We start from the raw sequence: 27,593 nt of genomic DNA on the forward strand, positions 1-27,593 counted from the left end.
TAAATGTCTGATCGCGAATATAGTAAAATTACAAGTTGCCTGTAATCAATCGCAAATTAGTTAAATGGCATTGATGGGTTAAGGGCATTTACAAAAGCATGATTATATTTCAGAAAAACCTATTCCAAGATGTCAAGTGAAGGAAAATGGACAATGCTTTAGCAAAGAAAGTCAGTAGGTAACTTTAAGATCAACCGTGTTTTCGAGTGTCAGATATTTCACTGATTTTGTAGTGTAACCGCACTAATTTGAGCATCCAATTTCTCTTCCTTATATGCGGGAAATGAACTAGCGCTGTGCTTTGAATAATGTCAGCTAGCCACTCTGTAGACTTGGAAGCTGATACTTTTATTTTTAGGGGGCATTAACTAAAGTGTATATTCTTATGTTACAAAAGCTCAGAGAAGATTGCGGAGGGCATCACTGCAGATCCTTATTTGACCAATCTTTAAATAAACTCTTCTCATAGATCCCTATGCGAGACCAATTGCACCTCATATTGAAGATTTTAAGATCCCAGTGCAATCTCATGCTGCTTGCAGTGTACTGAGGGCTGGGACCCCGAATTCACGACACAAAATAATAGAAACAGATTCACAAAACAAGCATGGCTTGGACCTTAATAATGTCTGCCGTTTTAACATTCAGTAAACAATGCCTAACTACTATACAAAGCTTCCACATGGCAGGAGCAGCCTTAATCGACAGAGATCTAACTTTTGACTATCTAGGCAGTGGTTTTGTCGATAATGTATTCAACGCCATCAATAGAAAAAACGCAATCTATACGAATGTTACAAGCAATTGGAGGCATTTTTTTCTATCGTTACACACATTAAAACACAATCTCTGAATACCAAGCAAAATTAAAATCTGTGGCATTATATGGTATCGGGATCTGGGCTTTCAGTAATGGTGTCGTTTGCAGTTGTTATAAAAATTTGTTAGGCAAAGTACTGTGCCTCTCGCCTTCAACAGCAACATTGGAGTTGCACTGGGAACTGGGTTTAATATATCTAGGAGATGGGATAGCACTCGCCCTAATTTCAATCCGTTGTGTACTTCATTGAAAGCACGTTTATCTAATGCTTTGTTGGCCAATTTATTTAAATCTGACGCAGTTTGCGAGATTCATTATCTAAATTGTTATGAAGCAGGTTAGCTGTGTTCCAGGGGTTTGTTTCAGATACCTTTTTTAAATAGTTTATACTGAAGCAGCAGCTTGGCAGAGACGAGCGTGCGCTGAACAACTCATTGAATTGCGCTGCATTGACAATATCGTTTGTGTCTACAATCCAGCCCTTTTTAACTCTGAGACCTTTCTGGCGTGTTCAACACTTCTTAGGTTACGGTCTGATTGTCTAATGATAAACTCCACACACTTAAGGTGGGTAACGGGATGTGTGAGTTGGCTTCCATGTGTCCTTTTTGCTGTGATGTACCTTACACTGCATTTCATTTTTTGTAAGAGCCTAAGACTGCCAATTTTGAGTTCAACCCAACTGAGAGTCCTTCCCAGCTTTTTATTTTATTTTTTGGGGGGTTTTGGGGCTAATTTGCCCCCTGCCCCCCCACACCATCCATTTCTTGGGCTTTTAAAAAACGTTCTCATAGGGGTAATACAAGTGAGACCGAAAAAATAAGAGCATGTTTTTGTTTTCATTGGTAGCTGATAATTGTCGTTTTCTAATTTTCTTTGGCATATGTTGCATATATGCTTGTGTGAATGTCTTCATTGTTTTAAAGTGTTGTTATATGAACTGAGCTTGTGATTTTAATGTTTTTTATGGGCGTAACATTCCGAATAAAGGAAACGAATGAGTGACCACTTTGGTCACTTTGGCTTTGAAGTTGTTAGCGGAAAGTGTTGCCTGCTGTAGCAGCAGGACGGCATTTCCCCGCTTTTGCATCATGCTCTCATTATCCTCTTTTATACATTCAACGTGAGCGAAACATATCTGACCCACTATCACCCCTTGATTCATTTATCAAAATATTATGGAAGAGCTACTGCTGAATAGAAGGCTGGTTTGAGTTCTTCAGGAACTGGGACCATCAATTGTCCTGCTCTAAAATGTGTTTGGATAAAACGGCAACTAGTTTTACTAGCTTTTTTGCGATTTGTTTTTTTTTTTTATTTATTTTTTTTATTTTTTTTATTATTTATTTTTTTTTAAATCCACATTTGCCGTAATGAATCTATTTCATCACTGCGCTGCCCATAACTGCGCCGACGAAAATGTCGATGCCAATTATGCAAATAGATCACTTTACCCACATCCCCCTGACCCCCCCGTTCCACTTACTTCACAGCGGCACACTTCTGTGTGCTCCGCCGACTCCCCGCTATCCATGCGGCGTCGGTTGCCTCCCACGTAGGTCGGAGCTGACGCCTTTTATTTTATTTTTTTAACTTTCTACCAATGTGTTAAGCGGTGGACACCCCCGCAACCATGGACTGCCGTTAATGCCCCCAAGGAGAGCGGGGGACACCCCCGCAACCACCGCTCTGCTTGGGCGCAGAAATGGGAGTCCGTATTTTGTGTCTCCCCAAAGTTGCAGTGACTGCGGGGGCGGTGAAATGAGGGCGGCGACATGGTATATTAGCGCCACTATTAATAGGGAAACACTCCGATATTGTTTCTACTATGGGCATTGAGCCTAGATTGCTGTAATTGATTTCTCTTCCTTGTAATAGGCCAAAGTTATGTTTTGAACCAAAGCGACACTGACAGAGGGCTTAGATGTCTGGCAGGGCTTTGTCCTTGTGCTCCTTTTTGTTTAATATCTATTTCAAAGGTTAAGTTTAGGCGCTTCAAGTAGTGTCATCTGGAGATCTAGTTAAAGTAAACTCTCTTCCTAGTCCCATATCGCTATTCATGAATTATCTCATTGTTTAGGTCCAGGAAGTTAGCAAATGGACCCACTTCTTTAAATACCTTTTTTTGTTTCTGCTTTACACAAACTCTTAAGCTTGGCTGCACAGGAAGATGAAGTTGCAGTGGCTCCTGCATCGACCTGCACTTGGCTTTCGGAACTTAATTCAACATTTTGAAGGGGGGTAGTTGAATCTGCATATGCAGGCCTTCACAGCAAAGACTTTAGGGGCCGCTAAATGTGGGGCAGATGTATGGGTATTGCCATATTACAGAAAAGTGAAAACTGATGTAAATAATCCTACATGCTTGTAATGAGGTTGTACTTCAATATAGGTCATACATCCAGTGATGTTATAACATTGTCCACTCTGATACATTGGGTTTAAGGCTGAATTAACTCGCACACCAGTGTGTCCATGAATATTGTGGCAGATATTTTAGCTATTTTAGTTCTTTACTTGAAATGCTTTACACATCTTTGGTCAAAATCTTCCTGTGATTATACAGCAACTGGGAATTTCCAGAAGCTAACCAGCAGTGGTTAAGATGTCGAAATAGAAAGTATACCGTGCCTCCTATTGTAATAAATATATTTAATATTGGCATACGCCAAGCTGCTCGAAAGTCGCTTGCAAAAGAAATCTGTGTTGCAAGGTCCTGACCTTAAATCCATGTAAGCCGCCATTTTTGGTCAAACCGCCATTTTTGGATTTGTTGTGTAAAAGTCACCCTGTGAGCTAAAATGGTGGACGATGTCATTCCAGAATACAACATGGCCGTCTTGACCTCTGTACATAACTAATGTGTAATTTGCCTGCAGGCCACTTGTTGAGGTTATGAACTGAGACCTTGTCCTTCCTTGACCTATGTGTAGAAGGATTACTCGTACAATGAAAACTAATCCACAAGCATATGTTGAGACAATGTATTCAAATACTGAACGAAGAACATCTGTTTAACTACATTGTATTAATTTTTGAGAAGGCCTGCATGGAAAACTTTAGAATACACAGTTATTGCATATGCTTGTTGATTCATGTATTAAAGGCAAACCAGTTATATGTGGTTATTTGAGACTTGGCACGAACCCTAGATCAGTGATGTATTAAAAGGAATATTAACCCGAAGTGGGGCTGGACATCGCGCCCACTAAAATGTATAAAAAGCGAATGCATTCTAATGTACAGCATCTCTCACTGAACACACTGAACCACGCTGGAGTTTGTTGTGTTGTACTGACGGCCGATAGCTGTCTGATTTTGCTCTGTTTTTTGTAACTGGATTCAGTATAAAATAAAGTACTGCATATGTTCCTTTTGTAACCCGTGTTCGGTGTATTTCCTTTTGGGGTACTCGGCCTCGATATTCTTTTTCTGTTTTCACAAAGTGGGGCCTTTGTATCTGCAGAAAATATCGCTATGTCCAGTAGAGAAAACAAACCTTTGTTGCTTAATGTACAAGCCATTGCGATGCTGGCAATGCATTAGAGGGACAGGGCCTCCATGTCCTTGTCATGAAGTCCTTTTATCGTGTGTGTTCTGTGTTATCTTCTGCACAGGAGTCCACATGGGACTCCTAGCAGTGAACCTCTTCCTCTTTGTGGTTTGGTGAAAAGACCCTGATAGGAGACAAGATGGCCCCTGTGGCCTCTTGCTTTCTATTGCCTGTTAACTTATTTTCCCAAAGTCATGGGAAGCCCTGACTCTGTCCCTTCCCCTGACTGGCTGTTGGGTGGCAGTTCCATATATGGTATTGTGGGGAAGTCCAGGCCAGACTGGCTGGAGCCTTCCCAGTGACTATGTTGTGGGTACACCCTTGGGGTGGGACCTGGGTGAATGGAGTGTGTGACCAATTACATTTCATGTTAAGGGTGTCAGATTTCTGGTGTGCGACACAATAACTGTGACTGGCCTGCCTGAAACTAGTATTTATGCAGTGTGGAGTGCTGAATGGCTGGGTTCTTGTCCCAATCAACATTCCTTGTTGTGAGTGTCTAGATGGAGAAGAATGGCCTGAATGCACTGTGAGCCTGATTGGCTGCCTGCCTGCTGAATGCCCTGATGAACGATTAGCTGCCTGAGCCTGGCTCAGCAGTGTGAACGAGAGACAGAACAGTATATCTGGGGACCTCTCACTGACTAGAATCGTTCAGAAGCTGAAGTTGAAACTTGAAGCTTACCTTGAAGCCCAGCTGGAAGAAGGCTTTGCTGCTGCTTTCCTTCGACCCAAAAGCCAGCTGTGGTAGAGTCCCGATTGCCGATGCCAAACGCCAATGACTCGATGCCCTTGCTGGGCGTACATTCTTCATTGACTCTTTGCGGCAACAAACTATTGTCGTTGAGGTGTTGAGGTGCACCGCACACCTCATCTTCACAGGACGTCCACCACCAATAGTCGACAAGCACCGCAAGGACCGAAGCTGCTGCCTCAACAACATTGTTCACCCTTTTCTCTGTGGCTCCTGCCTTAAGGAAGGATCTGATGACGACCCATCAACTAACTCTGCTAAACCAGGCACATTGGGGTATTAGAACATTTATAGAAGGCAATAAGACTCTGCTAAGCAACATATGGACTGGGCTTGTTTAATACTTTATTTACAGGTTGCCCAGGTGGGGGGGGGGGTCCTCACACAGAACTGTCTTTGGTAGGGACCCAGTATACTGCCATTTGTTTAACCAAGTTGTTTTCCTCACAAGTCTATGGTTGATACCTTTTTGTTAATGATTTGTATGCCATTTGAAACTGTCAGCAGTTGGTGAATTTTAATGATGGAGTTAGAGTAATTGTGGTACCACATAGAACTTGTACATTTATCATTATAGTATTGCTGCGCACCCTCTTCACTCCCTCCCCCTGCCTGCTTCCACTTCCCTGTTCGCCGCCTACAGTCCCTCCCTCCCTGATTGTTGCTTTGTGCCGTGTGTTTGTCCCTAGCTGCTTGCGCTGTCCGAATTCGCTTCTTTCTCGTAAATTACTACAGGTTAGTGTTTGCCCCATCCAGACCCTCTTTGGGCTTTGCAGGTAGAATGTTAGCTATAGTTGAGTTCCCCCAGGCCTGCCGTGCACCCTCTCCACTCCCTCCCCCTGCCCGCCGCCTCCAGGCCCTCCCTCCATCCCTGATTGGTCAGTCTATCTGGGTATAACTGACCATCCCAGGGCAGCCATCTGCCCGTGCAGCCCCTGCGGCTAAGGGCCACAAGGTAAAGGGTGGCTCCTACTTTTGCAGCTCCATATCATGTCTGCAGGTGTCCGCAGGGGAAGCCAGCGACTTGCCGTCAACCAGCAACAACCACCAAAGTAAGTGTAGCATGGGTGGGGAGTAGAGCAATTACCCTACTCTGGAAAACCCTGCCACTCAACATTACCTTACCTCAGAACTGTGATTGTTGGCAATGCCAAACATTGTTAGAATTGTGAACATCAGCCTGCATCACATCTATATAGATAGGATTGTGAATTTTAGCAGTACTGCACCTAGTTAGAATTGTGAACATTAGCCTGCGCCAGACCCAGATGGAATTTTGAATGTTAGCAATGCCACACTTGGTTAGAATTGTAACATTTGCCTGCGCATGACCCAGATGGAATTGTGAATGTTAGCAATGCCACATCTAGTTAGAATTGTGAACATTAGCCTGCGCCAGACCCAGACAGGACTGTGAATGTTAGCAAAGCTGCACCTAATTAGAATTGTGAATGTTGGCGTGCGCCTGACCCAGACCGAATTAGGAATGTTAGCAATGCCACACCTGGTTAGAATTGTGAACATTAGCCTGTGCCACATCTAGATAGGATTGTGAATGTTAAGTAGCCCAATATTGAGAGTGAATTGTGAACATTAGCCTGTGCCGGACCCGGACAGAATTATACATGATAGCGAGTCCCACATTTGGCTATAATTGGACCCAGACGGAATTAGGAATGTTAGCAATGCCACACCTAGTTAGAATTGTGAACATTAGCCTGCACCACATCTAGATAGCATTGTGAATGTTAAGTAGCCCAACATTGAGAGTGAATTGTGAAAATTAGCTTGCGCCGGACCCGGACAGAATTGTACACGATAGCGAGTGCCACATTGGGTTAGAATGATTTAGCCTGCGTCACACCTAGTTGGGATTGTGAATTTTGGAAGTACCACACTTGGTTAGAATTGTGAACGCTGGCATGCGTCACATCAGGATAGGATTGCGATTGTTGCCAATGCCACACCTAGTCAGAATTGTGAACATTGGCCTTTGCCAGACCCTGACAGAATTGTGAATGTTGGCAATGCCCCACCTGGTTAGAATTGTGAACAGCAGCCCGCGCCAGACCCAGATGGAATTGTGAATGTTAGCAATGCCACACTTGGTTAGAATTGTAAATGTTGGCCTGCACCTGACCAAACCGAATTGTGAATGTTGGTAATGCCAAACCTAGTAAGAATTTGAACGTTGGCCTGCACCGCATTTAGACAGGATGGTGAATGTCGGCAAGTGCCACACTTAGATAGAAGAACAAATATTATCTGTAACTTCAACCTAGAAATTGCTCCTGCTGCTTTGGTTCATAAACCCACGCAAACACTCATCCCATATCATTATGCTTATTCTCTACGCAACACCATCACACAATTGACATGCAGCCATACCCCCGATCAATTCGGCCTAGCTGTTCACATACGAACATTACCCCATGAAACACCTCATCACTCTAATAATGCAGCTATCCCATGACAATCCAGCCTAGTTGCTCAAATAAGCGTCCGAGAGGCCTAACGCAGCCAGAACCCAGCCTGGGTGTCCACCCTCCAGTCTGCACACATTCAACTGATTTCTTCACCATCACACTTAACGCTAGGATGCAGCTACCCTCTGGCAAATACATCAGCTGCACACATAACTGGTGCACCCACGCACCCTACGACACCTTCTCTCTACTGACCCGGACTGCGGTCCCCAAGAGCGTTCAACCTACCAGCGCTTTGAGATCATACCAATGATACATAGGGCGCTATATAAATGCCAAATAACATAGCATATATAACTTGAACCTTATTTATATAAAGAACTGTTATTGCTAACCTAGTGTGTGGACATTCCTTTGTGGGGGCTTGGGGACTGCAATGTACTTAAGAACCCGCCTGCATCACCTCCTGAGAGCGAAGCCTTGATTGCTCGTCCATTGCTACCAACAATAGAGGATCTTGGCTGGGGTGCTCTATGCTTCTACTCTGCCATATAGAGGGCAGGGGTACAGATACCCTCCCCCCTCCTCCACTCCTTTACAGCTATGTTTGAACATTTAAACTTGCTTGACATACCACGTTTTCTATTAGAACTTCTTTTTCTCACCAAATTTAGATTTAATCTGCTGATAGTTGGTTGTGGGAGGGGGAATAAAGCTCAGATTGTGAGAACTCCCAAGATGAGACAATGAATAATTTACTCATGAGCATTTGGGCGTGTTATAAACCACCAATGCTTATATAAATCTACAAAAAAGCTCTAACTAGTATGCATACCCCTTTTCACTTCACAAGCGTTTTTACTAATGCTCCCTTGTACTCCTTTTGTGAAAGTTTGCCAAGTGATATTGTACAGAAGCATCAATTTTATGTTGGGCCATTTTAGGCTTGCAGCAATTTTGCGTTTGGTGATATCTTGCAAATATACTTAATTTTTTTAATGAGTTACTCGGAAATAAACCTATGACTCCCTTGCCCATAATTATGTTTTGTTGTACATGATTTGAATGAAACCCTGATAAATGGCATCTGTATGTTTGCCTGGATGCCTGCTATTGATTTTATTGAATTAGTTGTAATTTTCATATTTCTTCCTTCCACAGAGGAAAGTTTGCGGTGGTAAAGAAATGCATTGAAAAAGAGACCAACAAGGAGTTTGCGGCCAAGTGCATGAGAAAAAGAAGAAAGGGCCAAGACTGTCGGCTAGAAATAATTCACGAGATTGCAGCACTCGAGCTGGCCAAATGCAGCCACAGGGTCATCGACCTGCACGAAGTGTACGAATCTGCCTCCGAGATGATCTTAGTACTTGAATAGTAAGTGATGCTAAGCCCTTAAAGCCGTACCCTCTTTGGTCTTGTTTCATGGTTTGTACAGTGGTGCATTTCATCTAGAAAAAGTTTGCTTTTGCAAGTGTACTAGCATGGCGCAGTTTTTAAAGGATGCCTCTAGGGAGAAAGCAATTTCTTTTTTTTATTGTACCCATTTCACTCACTGGCCCTTAAATGATTATTTTATTTTTACATCAGAATTGGGATGCGCTGCATTGCAAGAGACATTTTTGAAAGGTATTTTTGTAGTCCCCTTCGCTCCAGGCGTTCCCCCTTTTTAAATTTATTTAAAAAAAATGTTTCACAACAAATCTGTTCAGGGGAGGTTTTTAAAAGCATCCATTCACTCCTTGCAAGTACTCACTAATGCAGGTACATGGGCTAATATTCCCCATTGCCAGTACGTGCAGTGGAGGCAGGCTCATTCCACCTTTGCCGTTCTGCCTGCTAGTGCTCACACTGTTGTGTGGGAGCTGGAGCTCCACACCCTCATGGCCTTCTCATCTCCACCTCCTCAGCCAGAAAACTCACTTGCCCAGCCTGCTCCCATCAAGCATTGCCATTGCCTGGGATCTATTCACATGGAAACGAGCCGGAAGGCGACGCCGGGGCATCTCGACTTCGAAGGCCCCATTTCCTGTCTGGGCCTGCATGGGTGCGTACGGCGCTCCATGCTTCGATTCTTCCATGTGCACATTTTTTTGCTGTTGCCCCTGGTACTGCCTCCAAAACACTCCCTGAAGATCTTATCCACAGCCACCGTCTCGCACCAGCTTGTAGCATAAGGTAAGCCACTCCCCTTGTGGACCTCCACTGTGCATCGTATTCATTATCTGTGTGTTCTCCTATTCCCCCACTATACCCTGTAATCCACCATACCGCAATGGTGATGGTCTATCCCACTACCCCCTTAGCATTGGTATCTTATCCTTACCAAAGGCGTTGTATCAGACCCACGTTGCGCTCATCAACCCTCTCTTCTACCATCCACCGCCTTCTACTTACAGCTCTGTACTCTAACTCCTGCTATGCGATGCTCCCTACTTGATATGTCACTGCTTCTAAATGCACACCCTAATGTAATGACTCCTTCCTTATATGGTCTGGCAATGCCCATCCCATATCCCGATGCAATAAAAGATAAGCTACATCATGTCTTTGTCTTGCAGGCACGCACTGTCGTAATTCACCTATTATGTCTGTAGCATGCCGAACTTGACTTGCAGCCTTGTGATGTTTTAATCCACATATCATGTCTGTAACATACTGGACGACTTGTAGCCATGTACTGTTATTATTCACTCATGTACCTGCACATCTGATGTAGCCCCTGCACTTTGTGGCGTGGCTGTGTTAAGACTTGCTAATCAGAACCACTTGCTGTATACTGCATTTGTGATTTTGCACTCCTAAGAAATATGCACTTACAGTAACTAGCACCCTGATGCCTGAGGGTTTGGTATGGTGCTACAAATGCAAAAAAAAGTCTTCATCAGTTATGGACTGTATTGATGCTTCTTTCCATTTACACGTAGCCTGAAAGTTGTCTGCAGTGCTAATTCTGATCAGTCCAGCTCCTGATGTACGTGGCTAGATGCAGAACCAAAAGGGTCCTGGCACCTCCTGTCAAGTTAATCTCCTTAACAATTGGGGATGGTGTAAACTCGTACTGGGACACCCCTATCAGCAAGTCTGGGTGAAGCCTCAATGCCATCTAGTTCTGACTCAATACGTCTTTTTTTTTTGCACAATTCCCTTAGTTATCACGTTGACAAATCGGAGTTAGAGACTGGTCTGTGAGTGTGTGTGTGTATATATTTGCTTTTGGAATCACACTTTTTTTCTTTCAGCTGTATTGAACCACTATACATGTAGCACGCAGAGCAGCACAGCAGTGTTTGGCCACATTTGCGGGATGTGTGTTTTCCCTGTTGCTGTCAGTTTTGCCTATTGCATAGATATATTATAATTTTTATTGGGATTTTGGTGGCTGCATGACATATAGTGGACTTCACGTTATGACTATTTATTTTTTGTGTGCAAAGCAAAACCCTGTTTTTATTGGCGAATTTGGTGTGATTATTTTGTTTGGTGTCTACTTGGCATTGTGCACTAGAGTGTTTTATTGATAGACTAGGGTGGGTGGTCATAATTTCGAAAAAAGAAATGTCGACAGACAAAAATGCCGACAAAAAAATGTGGAAAAAAAAATGTCGACTTTCGTTTTTTTTAATTATATATTTATTTTAGGGTTTCGGGAGTTAAAAAAAAAAAGGGAAAAATTTTAAAAAAATTAAAAAAGGGGGGTTGGGGGGGGGGGAACCCCCCATTTAAAAAAAAAAATGCATTGAAAAAAAAAGTCGACATTTTTTTTTCGATATTTTGACTTTCGACATTTTTGTTGTCGAAATTATCACTGTAAACCATAGACTAGACCGCTGGCTTCTGAAGTCTAACGCTTACATAATTGTGTTACATGATTGTAATCCATGCTATCACCACACTTTTTCTGGTGCCTGAGAACAGATATCTTCCGCTGCAGCCCATCCTCTGTTTGCTAGCAATTCTGTCTTTCAACAGTGTTTTCTTCTGAGATGATACTTTTCTTCTATTCATTGGAAACATACTATTGTAGACTAGGGGACCAACATTTAAAAGCTACAACAGCCATAAAAAGTAACTCGCCCACCTCAATTCTATACATACATATATACAGACAACCCACTGTTTCTTACTCAACAAGAGTCATTTATCACTAGCCAATAGCAAGTGCAAATTTTGCACCCTGTTATTTCTTAACTTAATAGATGCCCTTCTGGCATTCATGGCATCGCTTTCTGTAAAAAAGAAAAGGTGCATATCGCCATACGCACACTGTATATTTCGTGCAATGCTGCCACCCAAAGGATGGCCGTGTACAGTGAAACATTTATTTGACATTTACTGCAAACAACGTTTGTTTGCAGTAAAAGTCAAATAGGTTTCAAACCTCCCCATACTGATGTATGATACAAGTCAATCATACTCACCAGCAAGGTCGAATACCATGCAAATGGTACTCGCCCTTCATAGAAATCTCCTCACCAATGTGAGTGCGATAGTAGATTTTGCAAACCCTGCTGCGTCTTCAGTCTGGGGCGTTATGCATCACAAAACGTGGTGGTGGTGGTAAAACACAGGACCTGAAAACATGAAGTATTCATTTAACAAATATTAGGTATGAGAGAGTTCACATGTCACTGGTCCAGAGCTCTGTTGATTCCAATTTGTAGGGGTTTTAACATAAATGTGATGAGATTTTCTGTGTTGATGTGCTTGTGTCAGTAATTTTTCTGATTGTCATTAATAAACTGGCCGCATGTTTTTGATTATGGACAACAAGTTATCCTTTGACGTGTGTAGTGTGAATCCTCTAGTGACCATGTAGCAAATATGTAGAAGCTGCTGAGTCTGTCACATGTTTACAGGACATAATGGCAGCGTGTAAACCCTAAAGTGTAAGGCAACATATGAAGATGTTACTCCAACTAAATTACTTTATAGTGCACTTAATGTTCCTGTCCTGATTTATTTTTTAAACCTCATACTTATTCTTTAATCGCTAGCTAGTGTGTAATTGTTCAGTTTGTTTAGGCATGATATTCTAAAAAAGATTAACAGAATTGGTTGTGCATTTGTATATGTTACCAACGTGCTGATACAGAGTGTTTAAGTTTGTAATGCAACATCAAAATCATGGGCTATAATCGTATACAAAATGTTCACTATGATAAAAGATTTAAAGTTCTGTAGTTCTAACATGAATCAACTCTGGCTTCATTAATTGTAATTTATGTATTCTCATCTTCTGGCAGCTTGTTTCCAAGTGCACTATATGTCAGAAAATAATTGGAATCTGGTGCATGGAGGAAAACCGATTTGCCCAGGATTACAAACTGATCATTGTCTACATCGGTATTGAAACCTAGGTCACCCTCGTATTAATACTTAGAAATGTGCTTCGTGCTAGCTTTTATGTTGTCCCAATTTTAATGGATGAATAAACTCTTGTGCAAAGAGGTAAAGACATTTGCCTAAAGTCACAAATTATCCGATGGGTAGCAAGTATTGGCACCAAGATCACTGACACCACTGCCATCAACTTAGTCCATACCATATATCTGCCAAGGCAAAGGTGCCCCGAAGAAAAAACAGATTTTCTCACCAGGTCCTACCTCTCGTAAGGAAGCAGGGCTGGAGCAAAGTCACTTACTTATCTCTGTGCAGTGGAAAGTAAGATGCACATCATCTCTGCTCTACCTCTGTCCTGCCTGGCCCTTCTGCTATTCTAGGGAGCTAAACTGGTGAAGGGGGAGCTACATTTCTCTTCCACTTTTCTCTTTCCAGATGGTAGTGTAAAGTGGAATATAGAATTCATTTTCTCCCTTCCCCGCCCTGCTCCTGGCAATGTTTGTGAGTATCTGAGCTTAAAATGGTAATACTTGGTAAATGTCAAACCTGCATGGTCCTGTGTTGCCAATACCCCACAAATGATTGTAGTAAACGGTCATTTGATGACAATACCTGTAATGGTTGGCATACCGGTGTATATTATGTCAGGATCTTCCAAATGTTAGTGCACGCTTGTAATGCGCAGACTCCCCGCCATAGTTTCATAACACTGATCCTTGTCCATAACTGGTGTATTGGGCCAAACCGCTGGATTAATTTGATGCGAGTATCTACTAAAATGTGGCAAATGATGCGAGTGTCTAGCTCAATTTGACTACACTGCCCTGCAGTCAAACTGTGACGCATCATGGCAATATCAGGAATATGATGCCTCTTATGTGAATATTTGACAACACAATAAACCATTGCACTATAGGAAAGCTAAACTGTTGCCTTTTGTCAATGGTGTTTATTAAGAAGTCAGTCTGAGCTTCCAGTGGTTATTAAAGTTCCTTTTCAGAACAGTGGTCACTCATTTTGAACCAATACATACATCCAACCTATATGTTTCTTTGAGAAAAGCTTTTCTGTTTGTAATTATAACATCTATAAGAGTCAGCCAAAGCCAGGCACTGTGCTTTTAAAAGCCTTGCACAATTTTCCATTGAAATCAATTTTCTTAGAGGATTCATCCATTCCCACTTCAAGTAATTTCCACTTTCCACATTCATCGATTTCCCGGCCTCCTTTTTCCGTAATCATAACTTCTCCAGCAGAAAAATCTGTTCTTGCTTTTGATTTAAAAGGAGTGTTGGAATGGCACAAAAGGGATTAGGAAATTGAAACAATTGCTTCAATTTAAAGGTTCCATCGCGTATGCCACAAAAGGTGAGTCAGCCCTTCTGGGCTCCTTTGACTAGTGGGTTAGCCTCCACTTCTGTTCGGCATCCACATGGCCATTTTGCAGATTCCATTAAATGCAACGCTTTTAAGCAGGTATATACACCCGCAAGTCACCTTTTTGTCTTTCATGTGATTCTGGAATCAACACTCTAGTAGTTCAGGCTTCTCTTTGAAACAGCCTACTCGATTATCCTCACTTGAATCTTATGGCATAGTCTCATCGTCTTTCCCTACCTCATGTCTTTGGCGATTAAGCTTGCATTTCTTTTTTGGTGTGTATGTAGATCTGTGAAAACCCTGTTATGGGCAACAAATCGTTATTACCATAGTTCTTAATCATGGGCCTGGCTTAACCAAAATATCTCAGACTCTGGGCAGAGAGTCGCATTGTGTTCAGATTCTTTGTGGTAAGATGTGGAGGGCAACCTGAAGGAAAAATCTGCCTGCTTGTATGGCATGTGAATGTATACACATTGCTTTATCGCCGACTGTTAATTCATAATCCACTCCCCCAGAGCAACAGAGCAAGAGACTATGTTCTTAAGTTGTATTTCTTTTAAATGTGTGATCTGGTTTATTCAGAAACCTTTCACATCATACCACTCAATGTAATTGATTCTATATAAAATTAAGTTTTCAGACAATTCATGCAGTTTGTTTTAAAAATCTCACCAGTGCATTAATTAAGGTCACCCATCATAAAATGTTCTCACCATTTTTTTTAATAGATTCAAGTTAGTTTATGCCTCTTTGTGATTGTCAAAATGAAATGAGGACTGCCGCTGCAATGGAGCATGACTAGATGAGAGACATGCCCGGTTTTCTGTGAGTCTGGTGTCTCTGTCTAGCTGTCTATTTCAGTTTTTATGATGAGAGGAATTAAAAGCAAACCTAAAATCAACCCAATATTTTGTTTGGTTTTTAACTTTTGGAGAAATACAAAATTCTGTGGCAGATGTGAACAGTTTAAAAAGAAAGTAAACCTATTTAGCGTGTTAAAAAATAGGACTACGGAATCACAAACCAAGGGGGATATATTCTAGTGGTTCTGTGTTAAATGAAGGTACATACGATGGAGAACAAGGATTCCTGACTTGCACTCCACTGTTACCACCCACAGAACCCAAGTTGGAGGCAGCCTGTTGGGCTTTATATACAGATGGCTGAAATGGCTTCTGGGAGGTGGTTGTATTCCCAGATGACCTTCGTCGTTAATCTTGTGTCAAAAATCTTTTCTATAAATTAGTGCAATGGTTGCTTTTTCCCCAATATATAATCTTTAGCAAGAATATCATAGATCTATTCTATATTTGAGCTGACTTCCAAACTTCTAACTTTGTGCTGTGCCTTTCCGAATCCAGATCTTCATTTAACGCATTACTAACGAGCCTCTAAACAACCCACTGAAACAATACAATGCTCTGCGAATGCGGGCAGCTACCCATTGCCCCTCTATGAAATAAGACATCCACTCCTTCCTAGCAACACAGCCTCCTAGCTTAGGGGCCTTCTCTACAAACAAATGGGCCTTCTGCCCCAACCACCTCACATGAGAGGTTAACAGAAGCACACTGTGGATGCTTAATGACACCTCCAACTGCAGTGCTTCACTGCATCCAGAGTGAACATTTAAACAACTGGGTGCTTTGTGAGCAGCTTCATGTCTCCTGCTCGAAAGTGTGCCCCTTGCTCTCTGTCCCCCATCCATTGTACGTGTGGCAATGCTCTACGTTCACTCAGGTGAACAGTGGCCTGTGCATCATGAGTGATGCACCCCTTCTAATGTTGGTCCGTCGGGGCATGAGCCTGCTTCTTTGACCTGATTATTTTCTCCCTGCATCTCAAGGGTAGGGACTGCCAGGCATTTTCAAGTATGGCTGTGCCCCACACCCCTTGGTACTGGTGACATTTATTTTGAAGTGGAATTTGGTGGTTCTGCCACACTTGCAGAGTTTGTGCTCTGCATGCTATCGTGGTGGCCATGGTTGTCTGGGCAGGCCATCAGCCCTATCGTTGTTCTATGCCAACCTTTGCTGCCATGACCTGCCTCCCACTTTTCCTGTTCCTACTAGCATCCCCAACCTTAGAATCCTCATTCTGACAGTGCCCACCTCCCTAGGCTTCTGAGCTCATCGTCCTGCCTGCTAATACTCTCCTCAGAGCCATATTGCTGTCTTCCTGCCAGGGCCTACTCTGTATGACCTCCCTTCTGTGGCTTCTCAATGCTACAGCCATTTCTTGTGTCATCTGTCTCATTTGGGTAGAGCTTATTTGTGCAAGCTTCGTGTGGCTTTTTCTTTTAACAAAGTTTCCCCGCTTATAGCTCCTACCAAGAGATACCTTTTTGTGTCTCTACAGTGACAGGATCCTTCCATAGAGGACCTCATCTACAGCATCCTCTCTTCTAGAACCCCTCGACCCCCAGCACTGTGTCCCCTCTCAGAGTTCTCTGCCTTGGCACTCTCTCCTGAGGGAACTTCATCCCTCCTGTGGTACTCTTTTTCACCTCTTTTGGACCCCATACATTCATTTCAGTCATTTATTTGTTTTGGGTTACAAAATTTCATAAAATATTTTGTTAAACTTCAGATATTACAAACAGTAAAGAACTTGATTTAAAACCACACAAATATCAACTAAGAAAAATAATGAAGATTATTAGCTCAATAAGAACACTTAAATTGGACAACGCTGAGTTCACTTAAAGAATATGGGAAACTTTCAAGGTCCTACATCAACTTGCAAATATCTACCAAAAGTGAACTAAATACAGAAAAACCAGATACACCAATAAGAATACAGAACATTCACAGAACTATGAGCACAATAAAATATCAACTTCAACTTTGTATCCCAGAGTTATGCTCAAATAATTTGCACATCTCTGTAAGGAGCAGAACAGCTGCTATCTGAAGCATGACCCTTCGATCATGGAGCATTTCCCACCAGAGTTCATCTAGGTTCACCCATTCTGCATTATTTACAAATTCTCTGTGCCGTACAATCAATTGGGAGATGTCGCATTGTTTCGATACAGGCAGTTTGTTTACAAAACCTACAGGCAGACATTGCCAAGCAGAAACCTCCCCTCCGGCCAATAATGTCCCCAGTCTTTAGCACATTGAATCGAAAGCGCATAAAGTCCTGGCGCCTGTGCTTGTCTGGGAATCGCATTATGTATTGCTCCAGGATTCCCCCACGCCCCTTTTTGAAATGTGACACTAGATGGTAATAAAGCTTTGGTCCAGCACACTCTCAACAGTTCTATTTCAATCAGCATATTCAAGGAGTTTTTTCAATCTCCCCGGACTGAAGATTAGTAGCTCAATTGAAACCCCAAGTTTCTCCAAAATATCCGAACATTCCGCATTTAGCCTGCACAGATACCATGATACGGGGGACCCATTGTGCAAACCCTTCCCTAAGATTGCGTAGAGGGTGTGCTTTGGGCTTGTGAACAACTTCCCGAAAAGGGAGACCCTGCACCATTAAACCACACTCTACAATGATTGTGTTCCGAGCTTATAACATATGGCCTCCAAAGGTACTGATTTAGGGAGACACCAGAGTACAAGCTTCGTATTTATATAGCGCTACTCTTGCCCAAAGGGGAAAGAGTTCCAGGCCATAACATATGTGCGGAATAACCCTGCACTTATAAAAAACGGAGTGTTGGAAATAAAGAAAATTTGCCGTATTTCCAATCAATTTTTTTCAACTGTGCAATCTGGGGGCCAAGTTTATCTTCTAGATATTGTCTATAGTACAGTTTCTTTGCTTCCCCGAAAATAGGAAAATCCAAATAGCGCATTGAAGACCTAATCGCCAGCTTTTCGTGGTTTAAAAACCAAGAATACCCCAGATCACTAATCTGTGCACTAACCCTCATTATTGTAGTCTACTTTGCATTAATTTTAAGGGAGTTAAGAAGCATGATTTCGCTGAAAGCACTCGGCAGACGCTGAAGACCTCCTAGGGGTGTGATCAAATAACATCAAGTCATCCGCGTATGCTGCATAGCTCTCCCTAACTCCCTCAACAGGGGACACAAAAGCAGCCTTTTCCAGGATTTTACTGCATCTGCCACATATAAGTTAAATAAGGTAGGCGCGAGGATACATCCCTAACGGAGACCATTGGAGACTGCAATAGCCTGGGACAGGTAACCGTCATTATTGAGACTAACTTGAAGCGTGGTGCCCTCATGTAAATGGAATAGAATGGAGAGAAGGGCTGAGGGCATCCCTACATTTGCCAGTTTCGACCATAGAGTGTTTCTATCGACAAGCTCGAAGGCCAATGAGAGATCCATGGACGCCACAGACATCACATAGACAGGTAAGCTGTTTCCCCTTCCACGCCTTGTCTTGCATATCCATGAGTAGCAAGGCCTCAGCGTCAGTCCCCACGTTTTTCCTGAACCCAAACTGAAACATTGACAAAAGATTCTAATTTTATGACCACTCTTGTACATGCTTTAGCACTAATCCTGCAAGCATTTTGGAATCGGCATCCAGGAGTACTATAGGTCTGTAATTGGAGGGACATGACCTATCTCCTTTTTTGTATATTTGCACGATGTAGGAGATGTGCCAAGACAATGGTATACACCTAGTTAGGAGGACGTCTTTGGAAATGATATAATAGAGTATTTTGGATCAAAGGTCGTTATTTCCCTTCAAGATAACATTGGAGAGCCTTTCCCTTCAAGATAACATTGGAGAGCCCGTTTGGTCGTGCAGCTCTAGAGGCTGATGCCCTGACAATCGGGGATTTGATCTCGGCCTGCGCGATATTGAGGTTCCATGTAAGATCTTTCAGACAAACCGGGAGATTGTTTTTCCCGCCCAAAGGGGCATATAAGGAGCCAAAATGACCAGCCCATACATCCTGCCAGATTGCAATGGTTTGCGCCGCAGTTTGGGAGAGTTCCATGGAATTAATCAAGAACCAAAATTGTCTCGAGGTAGCGTTCTTTAGAGTGTTTAACATACTCTCGCTATCCGCCTGTTACATGGAGGCCCTACATGGAGGCATGATGACTCCTTAGCCAATTTTTCCATTTATTTTTTGCACTCCTCACCATTTCTTTTTTTTCTTTTCTTTTTTACCATGAAAGGGTAGTTTTTAAGATGTACCTCACTTCCCTATGATTACACTTTTTTTAAAAAACTTTTTTTTTCTAGTATATAAAAGTATGCGTGTACTTCGCATTGTGAATGCAGGTTTTACTGACCTCTTCATTAAGTAGTCCACATAAGAGCCAAAAACATTGTGTATAGTAAAGTAGTTTGGTTTCCAAGTTCGATGTGTTGAAATCTGATTAAAAAAATAGCATTACATTTTTGGAACTTGTCCTTATGCCAGGTAATTAGTTTTGGCCTTATTAATGATCAGAGGAAGAGTATACATATCCCTTTTTACCTGCTGCAAATCCCAGCTGAAGATCACCTCAAGCATCTTGTGGTGGCCACATGCATTGGGTTTCAGGGAGAAAGACTGAACCATGTCCATCAGTAGTTTTGACATATAAATGTAATCAATGGTTGACGAAAAGGTGCCATTCATCCAAGTGGAGAGGTCAGCCAGATCACTCATCACATCGTTTACGCACAAGAGGCCCCAGTTCGTAAAAAGATTTTGCCATAATTGCCCTTGCAGTATTTTCCTAGGACACACCCGGGGTCCCCCTCTATATTTTTAGAGTTGGCAGTAGTGACTGTTAGAATAACTATGTGCTTTCCTGCTCCAATACAGTTGCCCCCTTCCCTATTAATTTCCACATTAAGATCACCCGCTACTATTTGTTGCTCTTCAGTAAATAAGTTCAGGGTCGTAAGGGTTTCCTGAAGGTTAGTTTCAGGATTCCAATTGATATTCAGCACAAGGATAAGGAGTGAACCGGAACCCATTGTTCGCTCCAGCATTTGATCACATTGAAGCTTGCTTTAATCTTAAATTGATATCATTTCTGATGGCAAGCGAGAGGCCCCCTGATGGTCTCCCCCTCAGGCCTTTTATAGCCAATTCTGAATAGACAGTAAAGCCATCCAAAACATAGGGGGTGGTAAGCCAAGTTTCCTGAATACAAATGATTGCGAATTGCGCAAAAGAAGGGCAGAGTTCAATAGAATTTTAAGAAACCAGGACCCACGAGAATTCCAGGACAATGAGAACTTTCCGGGCTGGTTAAAGGTGAGGTTTCAATCTTTGGAATTGGGATATGGATTCTCAAAGTCATAAGGCTAACCACCTCAAATTCGGGTCTAGGGTCTCACCTACCCCCTGAATCAAATGACTCCTGCTATGTGGGCAATCATTTGGCCCTCTTATAGGTCTTTCCAGTTGTCTCTCCGCATATGGATTCAGGAAGCCTGGACTAAAATTGAAGATTTCATACCCAAGTTTATTGAAACAGTTAACTTCTTGCAGTACCGCATCATACACTGTACGTTAGTGAAACAAGATTGCACGTGATCAAAGTGCTCTGGGTGGATGAAGTCCACCAATTTGATGTCCCCAGAAGAAATAAGTCTCAAGATTGAAATTTCATTTAATAAAGCCAGGATCTTCCACCGATTTAGCAAATTTGGGCCTCCATGGCTAAACATTTAGTAGAAGATGACGCTAGGGTCATATCCGGGAAATGGGGCTGTCTCCACTTTACATTATTAAGTTCCCCATTATGAATGGATTTATGCGTTCTTGGGTCCCCCACAGCTAAACCGCTACCCTCTCACTGCTTGTCGGTTACTCTGCAATCAGGAAAGCCCCCTTCCTCCTCCGGAATATTGGGTTCTCGAATCCGACCTGAGGGAGGCAGGAGGGGAAACCTCCTGTTGACCGTGCTGGGAGACTCCCAGGGCAATTGCAGGGCACTCCCGCACTTGTAGTACAGGATCCCTAATGTTAAGGGCGTTGAAAGCTGGCTTCAAAACTTTAATAGGGTTTCCCTCCCCCACATTTATTGTTGGGGGTCCACTATCAGCATATTGGTTCAAAGGGGGGGTGTGATTTGGAGCAAATTTACCTTAGTCTGTTTTACGAGAGTTTCTAGCTCCTGGCGGCTAAGTGGGCTATCCCTATACGGCAATGGGTACTTCCCAAATGGACCCAGATCCACTGGTCCCTGAGCAACAGGTTCACTGGCCTCAGGCAGCTTAGTTCTGGATTCCACTATAGGACCGAACATGAGGGCCATGGGCTTCACAGCACTCTCAGTATTAGCTGGTTGGTTGGACGAGAGTTTTTATCTCAGGTGGAGGGTCTACACCAACAAGAACCCCCTTATCAAAGTCTTCGTGCTCTTCGTTTACACCTTTTTTTGCAAAGAGATGATGTACTCCAGCACCCCTTTTGATGCCGGAGGAATCACCTCCCGGATCTTTATTCCCATTCAATTTCCTTTCTTTTGTTACTCCCTTGTGTTTCATACCCTCACTAAGAGAATTGGGGGCCAAAACACAATTTTCCTGAGGCACAGTGTCACTAATTAGGAATAGGTCATCATCTTCCCCTTCAGACACCACCCCCAGGTTCTGGACCTGCGAAGTGGCCACCTCTTCTCTTCCCTTACCATATTTCTCCATGGTCTGTGAGAGGGTCTATTTGCCCCTTTCTCAATAAGGAGTTTAGGCTTCTTATTTTTGTTATTACCTTTTTTTTTTGATAAAGCACAGGTCAGTCAAGGAAACCCAACGCTGATGGATTCCCTTTCTTATCTGGCCCTGGATCCACTAACCCAACCTCTTCTCTATCAGCTGGCGTAACAGACCTATTTGAGTCAAGGGGCATACTTTCCACAATGTCCTCGGGTGGGGGGGGGGGTTCAGCTTTGGGGGTAGAATCAAGTTCCCCCCTAAGGTTGTCTTCTGGGGCACGGTCATTGACCTTTGACATAGATAACGGCAGACACAAGCATGGGTGAAACCTTCCCTCATTCTGGAAGTTCAACAAAGCATTCAAAATTGCTCTCAGGCACTTAGTGTTCTCCATAATTTCATTCAGAATCAGCTGGTCAGTCCCACCACCCACACCCCCTCCACCAGCCACCCCCACTTCAGCCTGAGGCTGGGTGGACGTGACCAGGTCCTCCTCCCCCATCTGTCCCTCTGGATATTGCGAAAGGGCCAAAAGGGAGACCTCCCTGCCGCAAAAATAGGTGGGGTGTCCAAGAAGGACGCATCCATCCCCAGATCCGCCCCGGCTGACACAGCGGTGTCCACTAACACACCAACACTTACTCGCCCTAGCTCGGGCAGGGACTGAATGGACCCTAGAAGAAGAGGGGAGGACCCCACCTCCAGCATAGTAAGATCCGTTATTGGGGGAAAGAGGGAGTCAAAGGCATCGTCGGAGCTCGCCTCAGTGTTCTTAACGGGGTTGAATAGCAAGGGGGGGGCAGATAGGATGTTGTTGTACATCCCCGCCCCAATAGATCTACTCATCCTTCAGCAGAGATTAAGCTTCATTCCAACACAGATGACACAGGAATGCAAATAATCTGCACAACACAGACTCAAGCCCCCTCCGTTAGCTTTAAACAAGTCGTTTAGCCAAGAATAATGTTTACGGAACAGCCTCCCGCCGCCTGCTAGCCGGCCTGTAACAGACCAAAAGGCACTCTCAGGGCACTAAGGGAGGCACGCGTGCGAAGTGGCGCTTGGCTGTGTGCTTATATCGCGTGTATAGGATCAAGTGGGCATGGCTTAGCGCCACGATGTTACAGAGATCTAAAGATAATGTTAATGAGAGACCGTCGGTAACTGTCCTCTTATGGTATCATCACTGCAAAGTACGGTGTTCAGCAAATCCACGTACTAGATGTCGAGCGACAGGACTGAAAAGCAAATCAGCAGTCAAAGTCCATCAAGGATCCACCGGCGTTCAAAGAGCGTCCCAGGCCAACAGGCACTCGGGGGTCACTCCTGGAAGCTCTCTGGGAGACCCCATACGTTTCTGATAGATATTTTTCTCTCCCTTTTCTTCAGCCACTTCCGGGTGTCGTTGAGAGCCCCCTATGAAACCGGATGCTCCCTGCAACACACCACCCCCTGCTCGCCCTGGGATGCTGAGTCTCCATAATTAGGATCCCACTCTCCTACCGACTGTTTCCTCCAGTGGTATGATTGCCCATTTTCAGAGTGTATGTGACTGAATGATTCTCCCTTGCCCATGATGATTGCTATTTTCTGAGTCCCATGAGCCGGTGTGTCCTTCCATCCCGTGTCTTTCCTCTGTGTGCTTTCTTACTTAGTTTCTCTCCTTCTTTTGCTCAAAGTATGAAGGAGGAGTGTGTGTGTATCCAAGTGAGATTCTATGCATGTCCCTTACCTGGAATAAACCTACTTGGCTCTAACCTGCAACTTATGTTCTAGGTCTTCTTGACCCTCCATCACTTCCAACACTTTCATATTTTCACTAGTCAGTTGCTAGTGCTGGTGTCTTCATGGTAACTGGAATAGGATATTTTCAAAGTCGACTTGATCAAGGGGAGTAATGTGATTAAGGGATGAGAGGACTCCTGCCACTCTGGTGTGGTTGTTACCTTTGCAGGGAGGAATGTGGGAGTCTGTCTGGTGTTTGAGTGCCTGTTAGAATGAGTGCCTGTGAAATGTCATGGCTGAGTGGTTAAATCCTCAGTTGATGATGTGTGAATGCCTGAGCAAATGTTGCAGGAGTGACAGTTGAGTGATGGGCTGCTCGATGATTGGGCTGCGTATTGATAAATTAACTACCTGTTTGAGTAGCTGTCTGTGACAGAAGATTGTAAATTAGGATGCTGCTGAGAAGTTACCTGCCACTCAGAACTTCTATGTAGTCTGTCTGCATCCTCTTTTGCAACACTGGAGACAAGTCTGAACCCTGCATGTGGGGGAGGGGGGGGTGAGAGAGGACCCACTAAACCTACCTCCTCCCTTCCTGCCCCCCCCTGAAAATGTTATCCTGACCCTTGTAGATGGTAGTTCGCAGCCAGAGCCTTAGAATTAGGAACTAGTGTAGTTATGGTGCTGCTAGGGACAGATTGAGAGGAATATTTGTCCTGTGGGGATGAGAGGAAGCAGCCTTGCGTTGGGACAGTGGAACAACTGGTATCCCATTGTCCCATGGTGGCCGGCACCTGTTTTGTTTACCATGGTGCAGCTTTCCAGTGCATGTGAGGAAGGTTTGTGCAGGTACAAGGGGTCATATTGCACTGGGAGAACAATGCAACCGTACTTATTTTCCCTGGAGGTTTCTTACCCTGCTCCTCTGGCAGTTTACAAGAGTTTGGTAGAATTTGCAAGAGTGGCATTATGTTGCCAACGGCCTCTTTTGAGGCATCTGGGTGGGTCTGATGCTGTTGCTTGGTAGTTATTCATTGCCAAGGAAACCAGTGCTATGGAACATTTCGGATGGTACCTAGTCACCGGCTGCAAGTGTTAAATTGATGATGGCCCGAGGGCTAGACTAGTGTAATCACCGTGCCTTTCTATGGCAGGTCTTTTGCCTGCTACAGCAATTGTTCTGCAACAAGGTATTTTTTTCATCTACAATCTTACTCTGAACACTAATAGTTCAGCCTGTATTGGAAATTGCAAAGGAGTGTGGGAGCCCCTCTACTGAGAACAAACATGGGTCAAATAGCCTGTTCTATGGAGCTAAAACGTGGTCCTAGACCCTTCCGAGGGGGCACCTTCCCATAGAACAGGTTATTTGGCAGTGTTTGTTCTCGGTAGAGGGGCTCCCAGACCTGTATTCGGCATTTATAGGCTCCTTAGGTTTCACCCTGAATGAGCCAGGGTAATCCAGACGTAGACCCCTTGCTCACTGTGCTTAGAAAGGCACAGTATCATTGCCCGTGAGCCAGGAGAGGGCTGGAGGCCCACCACTGCAGGAGCAGTGCATCAAGGTAGACCATCGCCCCAGCCCACCCCAGTGCACCCCACTGCCATCCGAGCTTTACCTGCCGCTGCAACATCAGTTGCCCGACTGCGACCTGTTTCGCTGCTTTTGTCGTGTAAATCGAGTGCTGAAACCTCCAATTCAACTTTTGATTTGCCCATTCATCACACGCACGGCAGCCTGATTTCAAAATGGCCGGCGCGGAACTACAATGAGGCTACTACGCTGCCTAGCAACCAAGTCCTGCATTAGCCAATCCCCTGCGCCGACAGGCGGAAGCCAGCCAGTGGCAGAAGGCTAGGGGACAAGGCTACTGTTTGCCGCTGTTCGCCGAAGGAGCTGGAGATATTACATTACGTGATTCGAAAGACCAAAGGTGACTTTTTGCTAGACTACCCAAACGCAGTGCACACATTATTTTGTTGCCAATATCCATCTATTAGCTTTCCTCCAGACTTATCCAGAGACATTTGTCCACTATTCGTTGTACAACTGAGTTCACCAATACTACCGCATGTATGAACACTATTGTATGGTACGACTATTGCCCATTTATTACAAGCAATCTGGCCCATCTAAACAGCAAAGCTTAACTTATACTGCAGTCTCATTAGTAACTAACGGGTTCTTGTAACAATTATTATCCTTATACTACAAGTTTTCTACTTTCAGCAGATTCACAAATTGTATGCAGTCCACCTAGGCCCAAATCCCAGATTTATTAGAATAAGTCACACCCATCTCTTAGTGTCCACCTTAATATAACTGTGTCTGTTATCCATACATCCATGTAAGGCTCTGTGGGTACCTACCGTTATACAGTACGGCCTCTTACCTCTTCTGTAAATGTACTGACTACTCATTGCCTGGCTTGGGGCCGAATCGACTGTGCTGCCTCCTTCAATTTACCATGGTGTCTAATTTTGGTATTGAATTAATCACTGTCTTTATCTATACTATAACTCTGGATACACTGAAGTATATATTGTACCCGATTTGACAAGTATCCCATAGCCTCACCCTGTACCTTTTAGAACAATTAGCACTAAGCACTTTATGATTACCCATATACTATCATTGTTGTACTTGCAAGTCTCCTCAGACTGGGACAACACCTCCTAGCTGCACTATGGTCCTAATAAAAGGCAACAATGTGCTTTGCTCCTATTAGACCTCTCTGCCGCCTTTGATCTGGTCGACCATAACAAACTCCGTAAGCATCTAACCACGGCATCTAACTTCTACCCTGAAGCTACAACAATCCTTTCTAAATAACAGATCGATGAGTATACTCTCCCTCAGACGCAGCCGACCCCATCCCGATCACCTGTGGAGTTCCTCCAGGTTTGTGCGTCTCCCTACACTATATAATGTGTTTACCAAACCACTATTTGACATCTTAGACTGATTGGGTGTCATCTACACTAAGTATGCAGATGACACCCAGATACTAATCCCACTATCTGGCAACTATGACGCGGACAACAACCTACTAAATAAAATCTATCTCCTCATTCAGGCATGGATGGCCACCCATAGCTTATGCCTGAATGACGACAAGACTGAAATTCTTGTACTAGGTGCCCCATCTACCTAAAATAAAAACTCAACCGTAAATACACTTCGTTCAATATCGACGGCAACTTGATCACCACGGCCAAGGAAACCTAAACCTTAGGTTTCTATCTTGACTAGGCCTTAAACCTTAAGAAACAAGCCAATGCTACTGCTACAGCTACGGCCTATACTTGTAAATTGATTTATGCATGCAAAAACTAACTCTACTTAAACAGCCGCATGATCTTGGCACGAGCATTAATCTTGTCTAAACTTGATTATTACAATGCTCTCTATGCAGGTGCAAATGAACAAGTACTAAACAAACTTCAAACCTTGCAAAATAATGCTCTAAGAACTGCACGGACTATCCCAAGAAAAGACCACATATCCGAAACAAGAAGTCGTCACAAATGGCTCTCTATTCAGGATAGAATCTACTTTAAACTTGTCTCCATATCCCATAAATGTCTTCACAATGCTTCACCCAAATACCTCGTAGACAAAATTGCTCCAAAAACGGCTCCTAGACCTCTGAGATCAGCCAACGCCTACCACATTAACTCGCCGCGTTTCAACCTAAAAAGAGCCGGAGGCACTAGCTTCCGGTTCAAGCAACCCTTGCGTGGAACGCCCTCCCACTTAACCATCAAACTGACCCTAACCTGCACAGCTTTAGGTCCAACACCAAAAAATGGTTACTCGCCAAGGACAACGCACACAATGTATAAGTCTACAAAATAGATGCTTAGTAACCTGATGGCACAGGCCTGTGTGCTCTACCCCTCTCTCGATACCTAGGCACATATGTATCCAGGCACTCCTAGTTTCTTACACTGTTATGCTGTTACAGTGCCCCTATTACCTTGCTACAAT

The 27,593-nt window shown here is 43.6% G+C and overlaps 1 protein-coding gene across 1 annotated transcript in view; it reads left to right on the top strand.

Moving 5' to 3' along the window:
- STK17A (serine/threonine kinase 17a) overlaps window positions 1–27,593 on the top strand; it is a 211,402-nt gene that overhangs the window by 39,533 nt on the left and 144,276 nt on the right. The window contains exon 2 of the mRNA XM_069613308.1: window positions 8,715–8,927. Coding sequence (XP_069469409.1) covers window positions 8,715–8,927 — 213 coding nt within the window. The remainder of the gene's footprint in view (window positions 1–8,714; window positions 8,928–27,593) is intronic.

Source organism: Ambystoma mexicanum, chromosome 5p, assembly GCF_040938575.1.
Source record: "Ambystoma mexicanum isolate Mex_15411 chromosome 5p, UKY_AmexF1_1, whole genome shotgun sequence".
NCBI lineage: Eukaryota > Metazoa > Chordata > Amphibia > Caudata > Ambystomatidae > Ambystoma > Ambystoma mexicanum.